Here is an 18,974-nt window from a genome sequence, read left to right as displayed (position 1 = left end):
TGCCAGGGTCCAAGGGTATACAGAAGAAAGCATCCTTGAGATCTGAAATGGTAAAACATCCGTATTCATCTTTTAGTTTGCTTAGCAAAGCATATGGATTTGCAACCACTGGGTGGAGATCTCCAGCTATTTTGTTAATAGCCTGTAGGTATTGAACCAGACTGTAGTTCAAACCATCAGGCTTTTGTATGGGTAAAATAGGTGTATTCTATTCAGATTCATATTCCAGTAACAGCCCAAATTTTAGACAATTGTCTACGATAGGCTTAGCAATTTTTATGTTTTCCACCTTAAGTGGATATTGTTTAATTCTTATTGGTCATGTTCCAGGTTTAAGTCTAATGATTACAGCTTGTGCTGCTTTGGCCTTACCAGGGGTCCCATCCACCCAGACTTTAAGACAAAGCTGACTAAGAACTTCTTCTGTGTCTCTTCTGATTTGGACAAAGCTGTAATGAGAGCTAGACTTAGAACACGATTATTTGTTGGTCATTGACTTTGATCTGAACTCCTCCAGGGCTAAACTACATTTCAGCCTGTTGGAACCTGTTACAACATTCTCATGTCTCCAACAAATCCTTCCAATGAGGTGTTTTGGGGGCGTAGGCATATATAGGAACTGATGTATTCCTACTGTGTTTCCCAGTTCATAAGATCGTGGTTTTAGAAAGGATAGCTTCTGCTGTTGACTTGTGGCTCCAATAACATTCACAACTTTACCAGGATCAATTTCTTCCAACTTTAATACAGAATGTGTTGCAGCCGCATTCCCCAGACATTTCATTTTCCTCATCTTTTCTCCCAGTTCTCTTTTGACCAGAGGGTTTTCTGGGGGGATGTCCTCCAGCCAACCCTTGCATTGATTCAGTTCTTCAACCACCTTGGCTTTGAGTTGCAGGCAATCTCTCTTCCAATGCCTTTCTTTCTTACAATAGGCACATTGAGTGGTCCAGAGTTTAGGGATAGGTTTCTGCCCACTCCAGCCATTTCTTTGTCCTGAGTGTAAGGAGTAAAAAGTTGTCCATTTTTAAAAGGTTTAGAGTCAACAAGTTAAACCAATTGCTACTAAGTTAGAGCTTTAATTACTTATTGTTAATAGCTTCATTTTGCAATTACCTGTTGTTAATAGTTTTATTCTTTAATTACCGGTTGTTAATAGTTTAATTGTTAGAAATCCCCCTTCGTCAGGTATCACCCCTGCTGCTTCCTGGAAAATGGCACCCGGGACTGTGAGGAGGGAGTGACGTCAGAGCTTGGATGTGAATGTAGAAACACTTGGCCAAGTCCAGCAAAGAAAACCCCTAAAACAATGAGCCAGCACTGAATTAAACAATCTAAGTGATGTCTAAGGGTAAGCAACTGAATCCAGGGTGTGCTAAGACCTTTGAACCTCTCACCCTAACCCAGAGATGTCAGCTAGAAAGAAGACCTCAAATGTTAAATCGAAAATGGGAATCTCCTGGTGCTCTGGCGAGGGCGGAAGCCCCGGCTCTGCCTGCACACCAGGGGACAGAGCTGCATCCTCCTCCTCCCTGCCACTCCTGGGAGCAGTGGCGGCAGCGTGCGCACGACCCGTCGAGCCCCCACCCAAGCTGACCTTAATAAAGGCACTAAAAAGGAGAAAAAATCTCCTGCCCTTTTCATTTATTCCAGCAAGACCTCCCAGCTGATTCCAATGTCTCCTACTCCCTTCTGGCTTGGATGGCCCTGTTCAGAAGGTCTTGTAGGATTCCTGCAGATCTGGGTTGTTGCCATGGCTCTGGTCTTCTCTCTTTCAGTCTTTCAAGCCCGGAGGCAACGTGCCAGCCCATCATGCTCTGACCTGGAAAATCAAGCCCAGTTTCCCCAAAGAGCTCAAGAATTAGGGACATCTTCTGGATCCAGTGAACCAGTATCCCAAGAAGAGCACCAGGAGACACTAAAGATGACATCACCGCTCAGCGCTGCTGGAAGTCCTGGCACAGCTGATGGTGGGCACAGTTCTTGTGGCTTCAGCCCTCTCCCTGCCTGTCCTGTAGACGCTCCCTCCCTCTAGCCCTCATACACTGCCTATCACCTTTTATTCTCTCCACTATTCCTCCCTTTTGATAGCTCTGCCCTCAGCCTGTCCATCACCATTTTCTGCCTCCACGCTCCCTACCTGTTGACAGCTCCCTCCCTCCAGCCCTCAGACACTGCCCATCCCCTTTTTCCCTCCCAGCTCATCCCTTTGCTTTGCCTTCCATTAATGAACAGTTTGGCTTCTTCACTTTGCCTGCATCCCTGTGGAGCTGAAGCAAACCCGGGGCCCTGGGACACACAGGTCCCTGCTGCTGTTCTCTTCCAGGCCCTGTTTTGTGCACAGAGCCAGAGGAACAAGGGCAGGTAAGGCTGGAAAGGTCCCTGTGCTGAAGGTGAAGTTCCAGAGCACCGTGCACTTCCAGATCTTGCTGAGCACCTGGAGTCCCTGGATTTTGGAAGAGGCAACCTGAGTATGCTCTGAACCCAGCTGAGAGGGATTCCATGGCAAGCAGCCACGGAGGGCAAAGGAGCTTGGAATGCTGGAAGCTTTCAAGAATAGTTTCCTGAAAGCACAGCAGCGCTCCATCCCTGCACAGGATGAGGAAGAGGGCAGAAGCAGAGAGCATCCGGGCTTAGCAGGGAGCTCTGGCTGTGCCTAAGGGCAAATGAAGCAGCAGCACGGTGCCCGAGACTCGGACGCGCGGCCCTGCCGGTGCCCGCAGCGCTGTCAGGCAGTGCCGGGATCCCAGCTGTGCTTCAGCTCCCCACAAGTGAGGAACGGCAGCCCCGGGCTCAGAGCCAGCCAGAAAGCCAACCAAGGGAGAGCAGAGGGAGGGCATCCTTCCAGTCTCTCTTGGACATGGCCACAAAACAGCCCCTGCAGCTTCTTCCTCCGCCTGTGTTTGGGCTGTGCTGGTGGCAGAGCCAGCCAAGCTGTGCTCTGCATTCCAAAGCCTGTTGGGAGCGGGCATGAAAAGCTCTGTGTGCACAGCAGAGAAACCTGGAAGGTGCTGGCAAGAGCATCCTGCAGGAACAGGGCTCTGGTCCCTGGCCAAGAACAGCCTGGTTTAGATGCCGTGAGCGCAGGTAGGAGTTGAGGCAGGTGAAGAGGCAGCGGGCAGCTTGTGTTTGTGGAGGGCCTGGGGCTGCACCTCTGAACCTGCACCTGGAAACTCACTTGGGGGAATACGGGCTAGAGCTGGAGTGGCTGTCCTGAAAGGACCTAAACTCTTCAGACTTACCACCAAAGGCCAAGGGCCGTTTGGCCACTTTCCCTTCCACAGGGCATGCTTGGGCAAGTGGCTGAGAGCAAGCAGCCTTTTTGCCCTCTTCCCAGTTGGCCTGAAGACACTCTGCAGCGAGAGAAAGCTCCTGGACAGCCAGCTATTCAACAACAGCAATTTAATGTTCCTCTAGTGGGTGAAGGGAAAGGAAGTGCTGGCAGAGGAGAGGTGTTCCCCGCAGGCTCAGGTGGCCCCAGCAGACGCAGCCTCCCGGATCAGTTCTCCGCAGCGCCGCGGCAGGACACTCAGCCGTGGCCACACAGGAAAGGCCGTGCCTGCCAGAGGCGGCGCAGTTGGTCTCGCATCTTCTGCAGTCGGGAGGAGGGAACGCTCTGTACAGCTAAAAGGATGTACAGAGCTTGAAGCGCCAGGCATGAGATGGCTGGGCTGGAGTCATCCGTCATGTCCTGAAGGGCTGCAGAGAGAGAAACAGAGGCACAGTCAGAGGCTGGATCTGCGCGCAGCTGGGGAGCCTCCAGCCTCGTCCATGCCACAGCCTGGAGGAGGCAGCCTGGAGGAAGCAGGAGACAAGGACGAGCTGGCAGCTGCTGGCCAGGAATGTCCCACAGGCCCCTGCAAGGTGTCTGTGCTGTGGCCACGCTGCCCTTGGGGCGCGCAGGGAGCGGAGCCGTGGGCAGGCGGGCCAGGGAATGCAGGTGCCAGCGGCAGCCCCCGGCAAGAGCCCGCGGGCCTCACTTACCCCTGCAGATGATGCGGAACTCCGACTGCTGCCCTGTCAGGTAGCGCCCGGCCATCCCTGGCGAACACAGAGCATGTCCTGCCTTCAGAGCCACAGCTGCTGCACACGGCCGCTTCCAGCCCTGAGGCCACACGCCCTGCTGGCCCGGCAGGGCTCAGCCCAGGCCCCTGGCGCACGCTGCCGCCCGAGGGCACGGCTGCCAGAGGGCGGCAGCAGCAATGCCCAGGCCAGTGGGGGCTGCACTTGCCCGCGCCCAGATCCTACTGCCGGGACAGCAGGCGGGGCTGGGGCCGAGCTGCGGCGGGGCGGGGCGGGGTGGGGCGGGGCGGGAGCCGGGCTTGGGGCTCACCCATGAACCTGACAGCCGCCTCTCGCAGGGGCTCCTGTGCGCTCCGCAGGTACGGCAGGGCCCGGCGCAGGTGCTCGGCCGCTCTGCTCCTGTCCTCTGCCAGCTGCAGAGAGCGGCAGGGCACGGAGGGAAAGGGTTGATGCGGGCCCTGCCCCTGGGCCGGGCGCCCCCTATGGCCGGCACTGCTCACCCCCTGCCCACAGAGCCCTGAGGCCCGGCCAGCAGCCGCAGGCGCCGGGGCAGGCGGCTCCTCCAGGCATCGGGCTGGGCATTCCAGCCTGTCCTTACCAAGCACTTGGCAAATCTCCACATCTGATCCGTCTTCAGCAGCTGCTTGAGATCCTTCCTCTTCAGGAACCTAACTGCAGAAAGCAGTGTTTCCCGAGAGGCCTGCAGAGCAGCAGAGACCCAGAGATGGCACCGCAGCCCAGAGCACAAGACCTGCATCTCTGTGCCAAGGCCAGGAGGAAGCTGGAGCCCCTCAGGTGCCAGGGGCTGGGGAGACAGCTGAGCCCCCTCCCATGGGGACACCCAGGAGGCCTCACCTGTGCCACACGCCCGTTCTCATCGTGGCACTGGAAGAAGAGTGGGAGCAGGCTCTGGCTCACGTGCTTCTTCAGGGCCTTTTATCCCTTTGCCACTACCAGCATGATCACGTCTTGGAAGAGGCCAATGGAGAGCAGCTGCACAAGGCTGTTGTCCTGCTGGAAAGGAAGCAAAAGCCCTCCACATCAGCTGCTCCAGGCCCCCCTGTGCCCAGGCCCAAGGCGCCACCCGAGTGCCCGTGGCTGGGGGCACAGAGCCTCACATTGTCAAACAGGTGCCAGAGCGCCTCAGCCAGCTGCAGGGTGATGGGGCTGGGTATTGCCAGGTCTTTCTACAGCGGCAGGAGGCTGAGCACAACGAGGGTCATCTCAACGATGTCTTCATCTCTATCCCATAGTAGCTTCCCAAGGCTTTCAGTCAGGCTGTACATGCTTGGATCCTGTGTGCAAAACAAGGCTGGGCAATCCCACGCTGCTGCTGCTGCTGCTGCCGGGCTCAGAGGCCGAAGGCCTGTCCCGAAGCACTCAGGCAGCTGAACAGCGACCCTGGAGAGCTGGGAGCAGCTGGCACAGCTGCCAAAGCCCAGCTAAGCCCAAGGGGCTGCTTGCCCCAGCCCCACGCTGCCAGCACAGCTTCAGCTGCTGCCTCCTTCTCACCATTGAGGTGAGCCCCACGAGGCCTCGCAGCGCCACGCGACGCATCTGCCTGGACTCGCTCTGCAGGTGCCTTGTCAAGATCTCCAGGACTTTTTCACCGCATTGGCTCAAGTCCAGGCAATCCAGGACCTGAAAGGCACCGAGCAGGCACAGAGGTGCCCAGCTGGCAGGAGCTCAGAAGGGCACAGGGCCGAGCCAAGGCAGCATCAAAGGGCACAGGCAGCGTCCCAGGCAGCTGCGGCTATGAGAGGGCAGAGGGCTGGGAGGCAGCTCAGCCAGGCAGCGCTGGCCATGGGGCTCACCTCCACCAGGAAGGCCAGGGAGGGCAGTTCCCAGTCTGAAATGCCTTGGCTGAGCAGGTCAAAGAGGCGGGATGCCATGTCGCAACACCAGATGATGGAGACACGGCACATCTCCCTGGCAGGGAGAAAAAGGCACCATTGCTCCTGGGCCGGGTGGGCAAAGCTCTCCCAGGGCTGACTGGCAGAGCTCTGGTCTCCTCCCGAGCACACTGGGGGCGCTTTGGGAGGTGGCCATTCCCGGGCACCCTCCTGTGCCGGCCTTTTCCAGTCTGCTCATCCCTCCCTCGGTGACAAGGCCCTGCCGCCCATGACCACGGGGACTGTGTGGGGCGTTGCAGGCACAAAGGAGAGGGGCGGTGGGGAGAACGAGGTCTCACCTGGCCAGCAGACCCACTGTGCAGTGGTGGGTGTCGGCACGGAGCGGCGTGTCCCAGGCGCGCTTGCGTTCCATGGACAGCACCGCGTGCTCATAGCGCATTTGGCAGAGCAGGGCCTTCAGGGTCTGCAGGGCAAAGCTGTGTGCAAAGCAAAGGCCAGGTCACGCTGGGAGCCCCGGCTCCTGCCCTGGGGGCATGGGAGGCATGGGGACGCTGGGAGGACTGGCATGGAGCACCTGTTGGGCTTGGCGGAGAGGCCGTGTTGCTCCTGGCATCCCTTCCAGAAGGTCTCAACCTCTTCTGGCATCTCCTGCATGCTGATGTACGCTTGGAAGAGCAGACTCAGAAAGAGACTGGGGAAATACTCCAGCACGACAGGCGAGCGCCAGGCCAGATTGAAGACTCTCCACAGCGCCACGGTTGCCTGCAAGAAATAAAAGAGCCAGAGACAAGGCTCAGTGGCCAAGACATGCACGTGGCAGGGCCCGAGCATGCGAGGGAGAGGCTGGGGGAGACAAGGGGGGGAAACAGCCGGCCTGGTGCCCCTGAAGCCTGCCCCTAAGGCAGGATTCAGCGCGGTCTCTGAGGCAGAAGGATGCAGCTGGCAGGAGGACAGAGAGCTGGCTGCTGGAGTGCTGGCCTAGGGGCTGGCAAAGGCCAGCTCCAGAAACTCACAGCCAGGGCAAAGACTCCTGCGTCATCCCCATCGGAGGTGGACACTCTGCCCTCTGGCCAGGCGCTCAGCACATCGAGGAGTAGCTGCAGCGCCGGCTCCGCAGTCCTGCTCGAGGACATGATGGTTGCCCACATAGTGGCGGCAGCTCTGTGGGGTCAGAGCTCTGTGTCAGGGCTGTCTCGGCCACAGCGCCGAGGCCTGGGCAGCTGCAGGGGCCCGCGCTGGCCCTGAGCCCTGCCTCTGCCCACTGCCCCTGGCCGGCAGCGGCCAGCCAGCCCACGTGGGTACAGGGGCCCCAAGGGGCAGGGAGGGAGCATGGCACCAGGCTCAGGAGCTGCCATGGCAGCACTGGAAAACAGAGGAGCCAGAGGATCCTGCAACTCCCTGCCTGTCTGGCAGTCAGCAGGGACAGGCTCTACAGGGTGACAGGCCGGTGAAGCCCAAACCCTCAAGGCACGTGGGGCTGCCCCACCTGTCACACGATGGGGCCCAGCGCAAGAGGGTGATCAGCACGTCACTGGGGTATTCCTCGGTCAGCTCCAGAAGGGCCTTGTCCAGCCTGTGCCCAGCAGCCTCATTGGCCGGGAGCCACTGGTGCATGTACCTCACCATGGCAGGCACCTGCAGAAGGCACGGGCAGACTCGCAGAGGTGCCAGAGCAGCAACTTCCCCTGAGAAGTGCTTCCCTTCCAAACGCATCGGGCCGGGCCTCAAAGGCTGAGGGAGCCCGGCAGACCCGGCTCGAGGCGCCGCACCACTGCTGGGGCCAATGAGCCCTTGCCCCAGGCTGCTTACTCGCGCTGGATTGGAGACACCCTTCTCCACAAGCAAATCCAGCATGGCAGCACCGGTCTCGGCATCGAGGAACGGAAGGTTCTCCAAGACGCCCGTGCCCGCACCGGCGGTCTCTTCCTGCCAAAGGCACGTGATGAATTCACAGAGGGTCCGCAGGAGAAGGGCAGCAAGGGAGGGAGAATCCATGGAGCGCTCCAAGCCTGCTGCTTGGCTGAGCAGTGCCAGCAGGCCCAGCCCAGGTGGGGATGGCTGCAGGTACCTGCGCCGTTCTGCCGAAGCGGCCACAGGCGGCTTCCTGTTCCTCTGTCGAGTCCTTGGCTGCATCTGGCAAAGAGCAAGCGCAGCCAGAGCTGAGGGGCTGCGGGAGAGGCCAGAGAACACAGCCCAGCCCTGCGCCGCCCAGGCAGGGAGAGCCTCAGGATGCCCCGGGGGATGGAGCACGGCTGCCAGGTGCTCCAGCCCAGCTTCTGTCCTATCCATGGACAGGACAGGACAGGACAGGACAGGGATGGGATGGGATGGGATGGGATGGGATGGGATGGGATGGGATGGGATGGGATGGGATGGGATGGGATGGGGCCAAGCTGGCTACAGGCACCAGCCCTGCGGCCCAGCTCGGACACTCACGCTCCTGCAGCAGCTGGAACTGCTCCAGTTCTTCAGGCTGCTGTGCTCAGGTAGCTCCAGCCTCTTCCTCCTCCAGCCAGGCCAGCTTGGGCACGCTGGGGGGTCTCTGCTCCATGTCACTCTTTGCAGTTAGGAGTGCTTGCTGAAGCAGAGAGGCCTCGGAAGCGCTGAAGATGAGCAAGTGCTGCAGATGTGCCTTGAAGGCACCTGCAACAGAGGAGCCTCGGGAAGGCTACAGGACAGGAAGTCCCGCAGTCTGTCCTCGAGGGCACCAGCAAGAGAGAAGTCTCCAAAAGGAAATAGGACTGCAACTCCCGCAGTCTGTCCTCAAGGGCACCCGTCACAGGGATGGCAGACGCTTTGGAAATGCTCCACGTCACCGAGTCCCGCAGCCTGGCCTCGAGGTCACCTGCACAGGGAATGCCTTGGAAAAGCTCCAGGTCAGCCAGGAACGAGTTGGCTGTGGGGGGTCCCCCCACAGCCCTGCTGTGTCCCATTGCGTGCACCGAGCACCATGGCCAGGCTATTGGCCGGTGCGGTACGGAAGACGCGTTTGTTGGCAGGATCCGTGGTGTAGTCACCTGGGATAGAGAAGGAGACAAGGAAAGTGAAGCTGGGAGCCTAAGTGCAAACCACAGAGAAGAAGTCAGGAGGACATGGAGGAGGTGCTCAGTCGTGCTTCTTTTCTGTCTGGAACTCTCTGGAGCCCATTCAGGGAGCGAGTAGAGGGGAACGCAGCTGCCCACGTGGCCCCGGCAGAGCTCGGAGGGCCCGGCCGGGGAAGCCCAACCCCCACCGCGGGGGGACCCGCATGCCCCCGCCCCCCGCCGGGGCTCTGCCGTCACCCACACCGGGACCCCCCAGAAACACCTCCCGGGGACTCCCCATGTCCACCCGAGGGCCATCTGCGGCTCGCCTTTGGAGCCCTGCCAGCTCCAAACATCCCCCCCCAAAAAACCCAAACCCAGGCACTCCTAGGATATTTGGGCCGCGCTCCCCCTGCCCGGGCCCTTGCGGGATGGGGGGCGATGCTCCCGGGGCTGCGAGGTCGAGGTCAGGCAGCGCCGGAGCCCCGCGACTCATCCTCCCCTCTCCTGCTGCTGCTTCCTGCTGCCGCTCCGCCTCTTCCTCCCTCCCCCCCTCCCTCTCCTCCCCCCCTCTCCTCCCCCGTTCCCGGTGCCCTCGCAGCCCGCGGGAGGGGCGGGGATGGAGGCGGGACAGGTCGGAACGCAGAGAGGGCTGGGGAGGATGCCAGGAGTGGGAGAGACTGGGCTGTACTGGGATCATCCTGGGAGCAGCTCCTGGACGACTGAGTTCTACTGGGATCATCCTGGGAGCGAGGAGGAGCAGCGCGATGGCTCCAGCGCTGGGGCTGCTCCTGGGGGGCCAGGGGGGAGTGGGACCCCCGGCACCGGGACCCTGAACCCCCATTGCCGGCACCGAGACCCCCCTGCTCCCCTTATCCTGCACGGGGACTCTCCTGCTCCTCTTAGCCTGCACAGGGACCCCCTGCTCCCTCTGGCTCATGGGGTGCCGCCTTTGCGTGGTCCCCATTTCAGGGCCCAGGGTTCCCAAGGGTCTCCCTTGTCCATGGTCCCAACATCTCCAGGCTTCCCCCTATCCGGGCTCCCCGTTCCGGGCTCCCGGGGTCCCCCTTATCGGAGTGTCCGACCCCACAGGCTGCAGAGCCTCCCCCAGCTCTGGTGCCGCCCTCTCCGCTCTCCCAGCCCTCAGCCCGCCGGTCCCGGGCGATTCCCCCGTGGCTCCGGGCTGAGGATGCAGCGCCTGCCCCGGGCAGCCCAACCCCCCCTAGGAGGGTCCCACGCACCCCCCGGCCCAGCGCCGGGGCTCTGCCGGCACCAACACCGGGACCCCCAAAATTCTGCCGGACCGGAGCCGCCGAGGGGCGCCCGGCCCTCGGCCCTGTTATAGATACATATTGCAATATTGGCTTTTCGCAAATACTCACATGGATTTTATGTGTGGTGTTAAAATAACTTTGTTATAAAGATACAGTTTTTATTTCTGTTGTTAATTAAGCTTAGACATAGTAGTGAAATAGCTGATATAAGTATGCTTGTGTTAAAATGCCTGCTTGGATGGGGTAACATCCAATGAACGTGGGATGAGGACACCTGCTGCAGATGTGCCAACTATCAGCACTCACCGTCTGAAGGCAGCGTGGGCCGGGGCCAAAACTGAAGGTGATAATAAAAAAGGAGTAAAACCACAACCAGGAATACGCATGCTCTAAAAAGGTGGAACCGAGGAGGAGCCATGCTAAACAGTTCTTGGAATATGGAAACTAGTTTGGGAAAAAGTTTACTATGTACAAGGTTCTATGAATATGCAACAGGTTGATGTCAGGAAAAGGTATTGAAGGGCTATCCCCGAAGATAACAGGGGGACTTGGTTCAGTGCCAAGATGCAGCTGGCTGTAATAACCTTTGCTCCGTGGTCCTTGTCTCCCCTTGTCCTTTATTAAACTCTAAATCTTCACAGGAGAGTGAACGTGGTTTTTCACAGCCCCGAGCAGAGAGCTCTGCCCGGGGGCTCCGGGCAAAGGCGGCGGCGCTCGGCAGCGGCCCCAGCCCGCACAGCCCCGGGAATTGCCGCGCACCGGGACAAAATCCTGCCCCGAAGGAGCCCTTGGAACGCCCGCCCGCGGCTCCTCCGTGCCCCAAAGGTCCCGGCAGCTGCCCCCGGTGCTGCCGCAGCTGCGGCTCTGGAGCAGGGAGGCTCTGCGGGACCCCCGGGCTGGGGTCCCCTCCCAGCCGTGCCCGCCCCGGGGCTGATGCTTGGCCCGGGCTCTCTCGCTGCTCCGGCTCCCGCACAGCCCCACTGTGAGCGGGCACCGAGCGCCCGGCGCCGCAGGGCCCCGAGCCCCTGCCCAGCCCAGGGTCAGTGTCCATCGCCGGCCCCTGGCCGGGGCTCCAGCCACTGCCCGGCCCCGGCACAACCTGCAGCTCCCAGCGCAGCTCCCTCCAGCCGGGCACAACATTCCCTTCATGGCATCTCGGTTATCTCTGCTCACATCTGCACAACCAGCTGCTGCTGAGGCAATCCCAGCTCCCACTGAAGGCTTCCCACCCAAAATGCTGCCTTCAGCTCTGACACACCATTAAGAAATCCAAGAGCAAAAAAAAACTGAATCTGATTAGAGAATCTTGCAAAGTCACATCTGAGAACATTTTGTTATAAAATCACAAATAGTAACAGAAGCTGAGAAAGTCAACAATGATACTTCTACTTGCAATGAAGAACCTTTGTTTCCAGTTCTACTCTAGCCACTATTAATATAGAGTCAAAAAGAGTAAAACTACTAGTAATAATAAGAACTGTACTATAATTAGCAAAAAAAAAAAAAAAAGATAATGGAAATAAGAAGAATTAATAAAATCCCTGCCATACTTATACTAGGTTTGCATGGCCAGGTTTTGGTGAGGGGCTTTAGGAGCACCTTCTGTGAGAGGCTGCTGGAAGCAGCTGCTCCTCCACATCCCACAGAGTCAAATCCAGCCGGCTCCAGGATGGACGAGCCGCCGGCCAAGGCTGGCCCAGTTAGAAATGGTGGTAACACCTTTGGGAAAAGAGATTTAAGAAAAAGAAAATGGGTGATTGTGTAGTTGTAACTGTGAGCAGGGAAGAGCAGGGTGAGAACATGTGAGAGGAACAACTCAGCACACCCGAGGGCAGGGCAGGGCAGGAGGAGGGGCAGGAGCTGCTCCAGGGGCTGGAACTGATTGCCCTGAGATTTCCTGGGGCGGCCCCTGGAGAGGCAGCTGGGCCCCTGTAGCCCCTGGAGGGCCCGGAGAGCAGAGACACACCTGCAGCACCTGCAGCAGCCCGCGCTGGAGCAGGGGGTGCCTGAGCAGGGGCTGTGACCCCATGAGAAACCTGTGCTGGAGCAGGGACCCAGCAGGGACCTGCAAAGCCGTGGAGAGAGGAGCCCACGCTGGAGCAGGGTCCTGGCAGGACTTGTGAGCCCCTGGGAGAGTGAGGCAGCTGCAGCAGTTTGTGAAGAGCTGCTGTCCGTGAGATGAACTCACCCTGGAGAAGTTCATGGAGAAGTGTCTTGGGGAGGGACCCCATGGTGCAGCAGGGGAATGACTCCTCTCCCTGAGCAGCAGGAGAAACAACGGGTGATGAACGGAGCAGAGCCCCCACTGACTGTCTGCCTGCACCACTGGGGGAGGAGGCAGAGCTGGGAAGGAGGGAGGATTGGGCAGAAGGTGTTTTTGAAGCTTTAGTTTACTTCTCACTATCATGCCCTGATCTGGATAGAAATAAATTCAATTAATATCTGTAATTTCAAAAATGCTTTGCCCATGATGGCATTTGCTGAGTGATCTGTCCCAGTCCTTAACTCAAGCCATGAAGCCTTCATTCTATTTTCTATTTTTCTCCCTCCTGCCCATCTCTGGAGGAGAGTGAGAGAGCAGCCATGGTGGGTGCCTGGCATCCAGCCAGGGTAAAGAGACAACACTTCCTTTCCTTCATTCTTTCTTTTCTTCCAGAGATCACAGTGAAGAGGTTGAGAGGGGCTTTGATGGAGGGAGTGAAGGTGGCAGGGAGTAGCAGGGACAGGAGGCACAGGGATGTGGCACAGGCACCCAAGGGGCCTGGGCAGCTGGCAGGGGGCAAGGCCTGTCCCCCTGGGCCAGCAGCAGCCCCGTGCCCTGCCCAAGGCGCTGCCGGCAGGGGCTGGGCCCCAGAGGCAGGGGCAGAGCCCAGCCCCAGGGGCGGCATTTGTGCCCCAAGCCCCGTCCAGCCCAGCCTGCCCCGTGTGCGCAGTGAGCCCTGGCACGGCTGCCCTGGACAGCGTGACCTGCTGGGGACACTGAGAGCTGCCCCGCTGTGACCCTGCCCTGGGCACTGCACAGGCACCATCCAAACCCCAGCCAGCAGCGCCCCTGGGCATGGCCCAGGCACTGGAGAGCATCACAGCCAGCCCCGCTGCTCCTGGTGATGTCCCAGGCACCAGAGCCCATCCCAGCCCTGCTCCGGGTGATGTCCCAGGCACTAGAGCTCATCCCAGCCCCACTCCTGGTGATGTCCCAGGCACCAGAGCCCATCCCAGCCCTGCTCCTGGTGATGTCCCAGGCACCAGAGCCCATCCCAGCCCCGCTGCTGCCGGGCATGGCCCAGGCACCAGAGCCCATCCCAGCCCTGCTCCTGGTGATGTCCCAGGCACCAGAGCCCATCCCAGCCCTGCTCCTGGTGATGTCCCAGGCACCAGAGCCCATCCCAGCCCTGCTCTTGGTGATGTCCCAGGCACCAGAGCCCATCCCAGCCCTGCTCTGGGTGATGTCCCAGGCACCAGAGCCCATCCCAGCCCTGCTCCTGGGGATGTCTCAGGAACCAGAGCTCATCCCAGCCCCACTCCTGGTGATGTCCCAGGCACCAGAGCCCATCCCAGTCCTGCTCCTGGTGATGTCCCAGGCACCAGAGCCCATCCCAGCCCCGCTGCTGCCGGGCATGTCCCAGGCACCAGAGCCCATCCCAGCCCTGCTCCTGGTGATGTCCCAGGCACCAGAGCCCATCCCAGCCCCGCTGCTGCCGGGCATGTCCCAGGCACCAGAGCCCATCCCAGCCCTGCTCCTGGGGATGTCCCAGGCACCAGAGCCCATCCCAGCCCTGCTCCTGGGGATGTCCCAGGCACCAGAGCCCATCCCAGCCCTGCTCCTGGGGATGTCCCAGGCCCTATGAGTGTCCCAGGTGTGGGACGAGCACCTCAAACGGCTCAGCTTTGACCCAACACCAACGGAGGCACCACCAAGGGCAGCCCTGTGAGTGCGCCCAGTGTGGGAAGAGCTCCATGTGCTGCTCCAGCTCCATCCCCCATGGGAGGATCCGCGCTGGATGATCCCCAGTGACCCCGGTGGACAGAGCCCTGGTGGTCTGTGGTGCTGGTGATCTCTGTTGAGGAGACACCTGGCTGGGGCCTCCATATCCTCCTGGCTCCCCACCCCATGGCCTGGATTTTCTTTTCATTTCTCTTTGCCCTTCCAAATCTCCTAAAAGCAGGGTAAAAATAAAGACGTTGAGCTAAGACGGGGCTCAGGGCTTTGGGGACACCAGGCTGAGCGGCTCCAGTTGCACTGGGAGACCCTGGAGGAGGTTCTGGGACAGCTGATCAAGGACCCCCTGCCCCGGAACTGTCCCCATGTGCCCCCATCCCAACGCCTCGTGTCCCCTGTAGCGGCTGCCCCATTCCCACAGTCACTCCCCTTTCCCCGGCCCATTCCCATGTCCCCCCTATCCCGTTCCCGTCCTGCTCCCATCCCAGTCCGGATCCCATTCCCTGTCCCTGTCCTGTATTCCTGATCCCTGTACCGTATTTACAGCGCCATTTCAGGTCCCTGGCCCTGTCCCCATACCCATTCCCGGTCCCTGTCCACAATCCCGGTCCCTGTCTCCATTCCCTGTTCCCATTCCCAGTCCCTGTCTGCAATCCCGGTCCCTGTCTCCATTCCCTGTTCCCATTCCCGGTCACTGTCCCCATTCCCATTCCCTGTCCTCATTCCCTGTCCCTGTCCCCATTCCCCATTCCCATTCCCATTCCCCATTCCCATTCCTTATCCCCATTCCTGGTCGCTGACCCCATTCCCTATTCCCATTCCCGGCCCCTGTCCCCATTCCCTGTCCCCTCTCACTGGACGCCGCCAACATCGCTCCGGCCCCCCCGGCCTCACGTGACCGAGGAAGCCCCGCACTGCTCCCACCCACCAATCCCAGCGCGCGATCTCTCCCGTATTTGCATAACCACGCCCTTTGGCCTGGCTCCGCCCCCCGCCGGCTGCAGCCACGTCCGGGCGCTGTTTGCTCCCAGTTCCCTCCCAGCGCTCCCAGTAAAAGCGGGACCGGCAGGGAGAGCGCTCCCAATTCCTGCCCGCTGCTCCCACCATCGTTCCCAGCGCTCCCAGTAAGAGCATCACCGTCAGGGAGAGCGTTCCCAGTTCCTGCCCGGTGCTCCCACCATCGTTCCCAGCGCTCCCAGTAAGAGCATCACCGGCAGGGAGAGCGTTCCCAGTTCCTGCCCGGTGCTCCCACCATCGTTCCCAGCGCTCCCAGTAAGAGCATCACCGGCAGGGAGAGCGCTCCTAATTCCTGCCCGGTGCTCCCACCATCGTTCCCAGCGCTCCCAGGATTGCTCCCAGTGCCGGGCGGGGCGGGGCCGCTTTGGAACCCCCCCAGGGCAGAGCGCGGCTGCTTTTGGGTGCCGGCACTGCCCGGGCCGGGCTGGGAGCGGAGATGGAGCGGGAGGGAGAGGAGGGAGAGAGGAGGAGGAAAAGGAAAGGCAAAGGGAAAGGGAGGATCGAGAGGAAAGGAGGAGCAGGAGGAGGAGGAGCAGGAAGAGGAGGGACAGAGGAGGAGCAGGAGGAGGAGCAGCACCAACCCCACGCGGTTCCCCCGCTCGGGCCGGGGTCCCCCGGCATCGCCCCCCCGGAACCGCAGGTGAGCGGGGAGCTCACCCCAAATGCATCGGGCGGTCTCCGGCAGGGTGGTTTGGCAGGGCAGGGGATGTTTGGATCTTGCAGGACCCCAAAGCTGGGCCGGAAATTGCCCTGGAGTGATCTTGGGGTGTCCCACGTGGCGATTGCCGGTACCTGCAGGCAGCGGAGTGATGTTGGGTTTGGGGATCCCCGGGAGAGCTGAGGGAGAACGTGGGAGCCCTGGAGTGGGGAGAGCGCAGAGGGGCGATGCCGGAGCCGGGGGATCCCCAGCAGCCTGGAGGAATGGGGGAGGCTGGGGATGAGCAGGGTCCGGGTCCCCGAGGCTGGAGGGAGCAGTGACATCTCCATCCAAAACTTGGGCAGCGGGACCATTAAACCCACCATGCTGATCCCTTGTTTTTCCCCCAACCAGGATTCCCACACCTTGGCCAGATGGAGCAGGAGACTGCGAGGAAGAGGAAGATGGCGAAGGACACCCAGGCAGGTGAGGAGGAAGTCAGTGCCCCTTTCCCCCTCTCTCCTGCTCCATCTCCCAGCCCAGCACGGCCCCGGCTGCAGGACAACCCTGCTGCCAACGCCGTCCTGCTGGGGATGCACTGAGGGGATCTCCTTCCCCTTCCCTCTGGCATGGAGGCAAATCCCATCCTCTCCTTGTCCTTCCTCCCCCAGGGAAGAAGCTGAGGATGGAGACCAGGGAGGAAAAATCCCCACAGCAGAACCTCATGGAAGAGGCCGTTTTGAGCGACTCCAGGGCACAGGAATCCAATGGGGAGGAAAAACCTTGGAGATCCTGCAGGACGAGGGGCTCCAAACCCAGCACAGGGTGCTCTGAAGAGGAAAGACCCAACCTGAGCCAGGAAGGTGGACAGAGCTTCAGCCAGAGCTCAGAGCTGATGGCCCAGGAGCAGCTTCATGATGTGGAGAAGCCCTACAAGTGCTTGGAGTGTGGGAAGAGCTTCAGGCAGAGCAGCACCCTGATCAGCCACCAGATGACCCACACTGGGGAATGGCCCTATGAGTGTTGGGAATGTGGGAAGAGCTTCAGCTGCAGCTCCACCTGTTGGATTGGCAGAAGAAATGCAGCACTCAATATGAGTGATCAGCAAGTCTCAAACTTTATTGATAGTCTCACTTATTTATATTGGTGTTAATGAAGCTCATACATATTGCAAGGCTGAGCTCATTATTGGTTAGTTACTTATCAATCAACTATGCCTACTTCTGCATTCTTATGGTTATTCTGTTGCTACTTCTACATTCTTGTAGTTATTCTATTGAAACTATCTTCATATTTTTGGCAAAAGATCCTCTTCCCTATCCTGTTGTTGCACCAAGGGCACAATGCCCTTGTCCACCATTGGACACTGACTGCTGACTCCTAGACTTGTCTCCTTGTTGCTTAACCAACGGTATTATTATGTCTACATGACCTTTCTCAGCTAGCCAACTGTCCACAAAGCTCTCCACATCTGCCCTCATCACCCACAAATGCATCCACACCTGGGAGAGGCCCTATGAGTGTGGGGAATGTGGGATATGCTTTAGCCAGCACTCCACCCTGGTCTGCCACCAGAGGATCCACACTGGGGAAAGGCCACACAAATGTGGGGAATGTGGGATGACCTTCAGTCAGAGGTCCCAACTGATCATCCACCAAATGATCCACACAGGGGAGAGGCCCTACGGGTGCACCCAGTGTGGGAAGAGGTTTCAGACCAGCTCCCATCTCCTCCTGCATGAGTGGATTCACATGGATGAGAGGCCCTTCCGCTGCCCTGACTGCAGGAAGGGCTTCAAGCGCAACTCCCACCTTGTCACCCACCAGCGCATCCACACCGGGGAGAGGCCCTGTGAGTGTCCCCAGTGTGGGAAGAGCTTCACCCGAAGCTTTCACTTGACCAGACACCAGCAGAGGCACCAGTAAGGGAAGGCTTGCCAATGCCCTGATTGCAGGAACAGCTTCATGCACCACTCCAGTTTCAACCCCCATGGGAGAGCCCAGATTGGGAAGAGCCCTGGTGATCCATGTTCCCTGTGATCCATCCTGGGAAGACACCTATCCCTTGTCCTGCCCCTCCCAGTGACACGATGTGGCATTGAAAAACATGAGTGTCTGGCCATGGACCTGTCATTGCATTCACTCCCACCTCAGGTCATTGCCAGGGGCAGGAAAGGGACTCTTTCTCTCTCTCTCCCTGAGGAGAAGGGTGTCCTTTCCAGGCAGGGGGAAATATGTGGCCAGGGAGAGCCAGTTGTTGATGTTGTAGTTTTCTCTGCAAATAGTTTTACTTATCCCTTCTGTTATCAATATTTTTTCTCTTCCTGTTTGTTCCTTATCTCGTTGCTGTTCCCAATAAATTGTTCTTATCCCAGTCCGGGATCTTTGCCTTTTGTGCTTTCCATGGGAGGCGGGAGGGCAGCGAGGGCAGTGCGGTTTTAGCGGGAGCAGGAAATTGGGGAATCCCATTCCTGAAGCCTGGCCCGTGGAAACCAAGCATCCCAGCTGGTGCCAGCCCTGGTGGCCATGGCAGCAGCCTTGGGAGCGGGTCCCTGGCTGGGGCTGTGGGAACCTCTTCCCTCTGGTGCCCAGGGACAGGAGTGGAGGGAACAGCTGCAGCTGAGTCGGGGCAGGCTCAGGTTGGATGTCAGGAAAAGGTTTTTGCCCAGAGGCTGCTGGGGCCCTGGCCAGGCTCCCCAGGGAAGGATCCCAGCTCCAGGGCTCTCTGAGCTGCAGCAGCGTTTGGCCAGCGCTGCCAGGCCCAGGCTGGCATTGTTGGGGTGTCCTGTGAAGGGCCAGCAGTTGGACTGGAGGATCCTGATGGGTCCCTCCCAGCTCAGCCAATTCTGTGCTTCTGGGATCCCATCAGCCTGGGGATGGGGCGGCCAATGGTTGCCATGGCAACGGGCTCTGGCTGCAGGCCTGAGCTGGTGTCCATGGCAACCACCCCTGGCATGGGGTCTCCATGGAGCTGCCAAGGGACTGAGCATAGCAACAGGGGGGCTGGTGATGGTTGCCATGGAAACTGAGCATAGCAACAGGGGGCTGGGGATGGTTGCCATGGAAACACAGTGTAACAACAGGGTCCTGGTGATGGTTGCCTGCTAAGGATCAGATTTGTCACAGGCCCTCAGAGGGGCTCCATGGGGACTTTCCAAGAGTCTCCAGGCTGTTTCAGAGCTGGAATGCCACAGACAGTGATAGGGG

The 18,974-nt window shown here is 59.5% G+C and overlaps 1 protein-coding gene and 1 long non-coding RNA gene across 7 annotated transcripts; one reads left to right on the top strand and one right to left on the bottom strand.

The window, feature by feature from the left end:
• Nucleotides 1–2,885: 2,885 nt before the first annotated feature.
• On the bottom strand, nucleotides 2,886–9,429 carry LOC143694478 (maestro heat-like repeat-containing protein family member 7). 6 transcript variants are annotated; one of them, XM_077180959.1, is made up of 14 exons: nucleotides 8,313–9,429; nucleotides 7,945–8,009; nucleotides 7,686–7,802; nucleotides 7,363–7,511; nucleotides 6,451–6,638; nucleotides 6,215–6,352; nucleotides 5,838–5,952; nucleotides 5,536–5,664; nucleotides 5,142–5,318; nucleotides 4,879–5,034; nucleotides 4,622–4,723; nucleotides 4,334–4,436; nucleotides 3,985–4,123; nucleotides 2,896–3,699 (listed from the first exon to the last, which is right to left on the bottom strand). In XM_077180959.1, the coding sequence occupies exons 5-9, from the start codon at nucleotides 6,528–6,530 to the stop codon at nucleotides 5,211–5,213; spliced, it is 570 nt and encodes a 189-aa protein (XP_077037074.1). In that variant the 5' UTR covers nucleotides 6,531–6,638; nucleotides 7,363–7,511; nucleotides 7,686–7,802; nucleotides 7,945–8,009; nucleotides 8,313–9,429; the 3' UTR covers nucleotides 2,896–3,699; nucleotides 3,985–4,123; nucleotides 4,334–4,436; nucleotides 4,622–4,723; nucleotides 4,879–5,034; nucleotides 5,142–5,210. The 6 variants fall into 6 exon arrangements, with proteins under 6 accessions (XP_077037078.1, XP_077037077.1, XP_077037073.1 ...); XM_077180960.1 differs by having other exon boundaries at nucleotides 3,985–4,120; XM_077180961.1 differs by having other exon boundaries at nucleotides 2,897–3,699; nucleotides 3,985–4,041.
• A 6,207-nt stretch (nucleotides 9,430–15,636) lies between these two features.
• Nucleotides 15,637–18,097, top strand: LOC143694445 (uncharacterized). Its single transcript, XR_013182927.1, has 3 exons — nucleotides 15,637–15,770; nucleotides 16,182–16,253; nucleotides 16,439–18,097. It is a non-coding gene; the product is annotated as an uncharacterized LOC143694445 (long non-coding RNA).
• The last annotated feature ends 877 nt before the right edge of the window (nucleotides 18,098–18,974 follow it).

This window comes from Agelaius phoeniceus, chromosome 7 (assembly GCF_051311805.1).
Source record: "Agelaius phoeniceus isolate bAgePho1 chromosome 7, bAgePho1.hap1, whole genome shotgun sequence".
Taxonomy (NCBI): domain Eukaryota; kingdom Metazoa; phylum Chordata; class Aves; order Passeriformes; family Icteridae; genus Agelaius; species Agelaius phoeniceus.
This window is presented reverse-complemented; position numbering and strand designations above follow the sequence as displayed.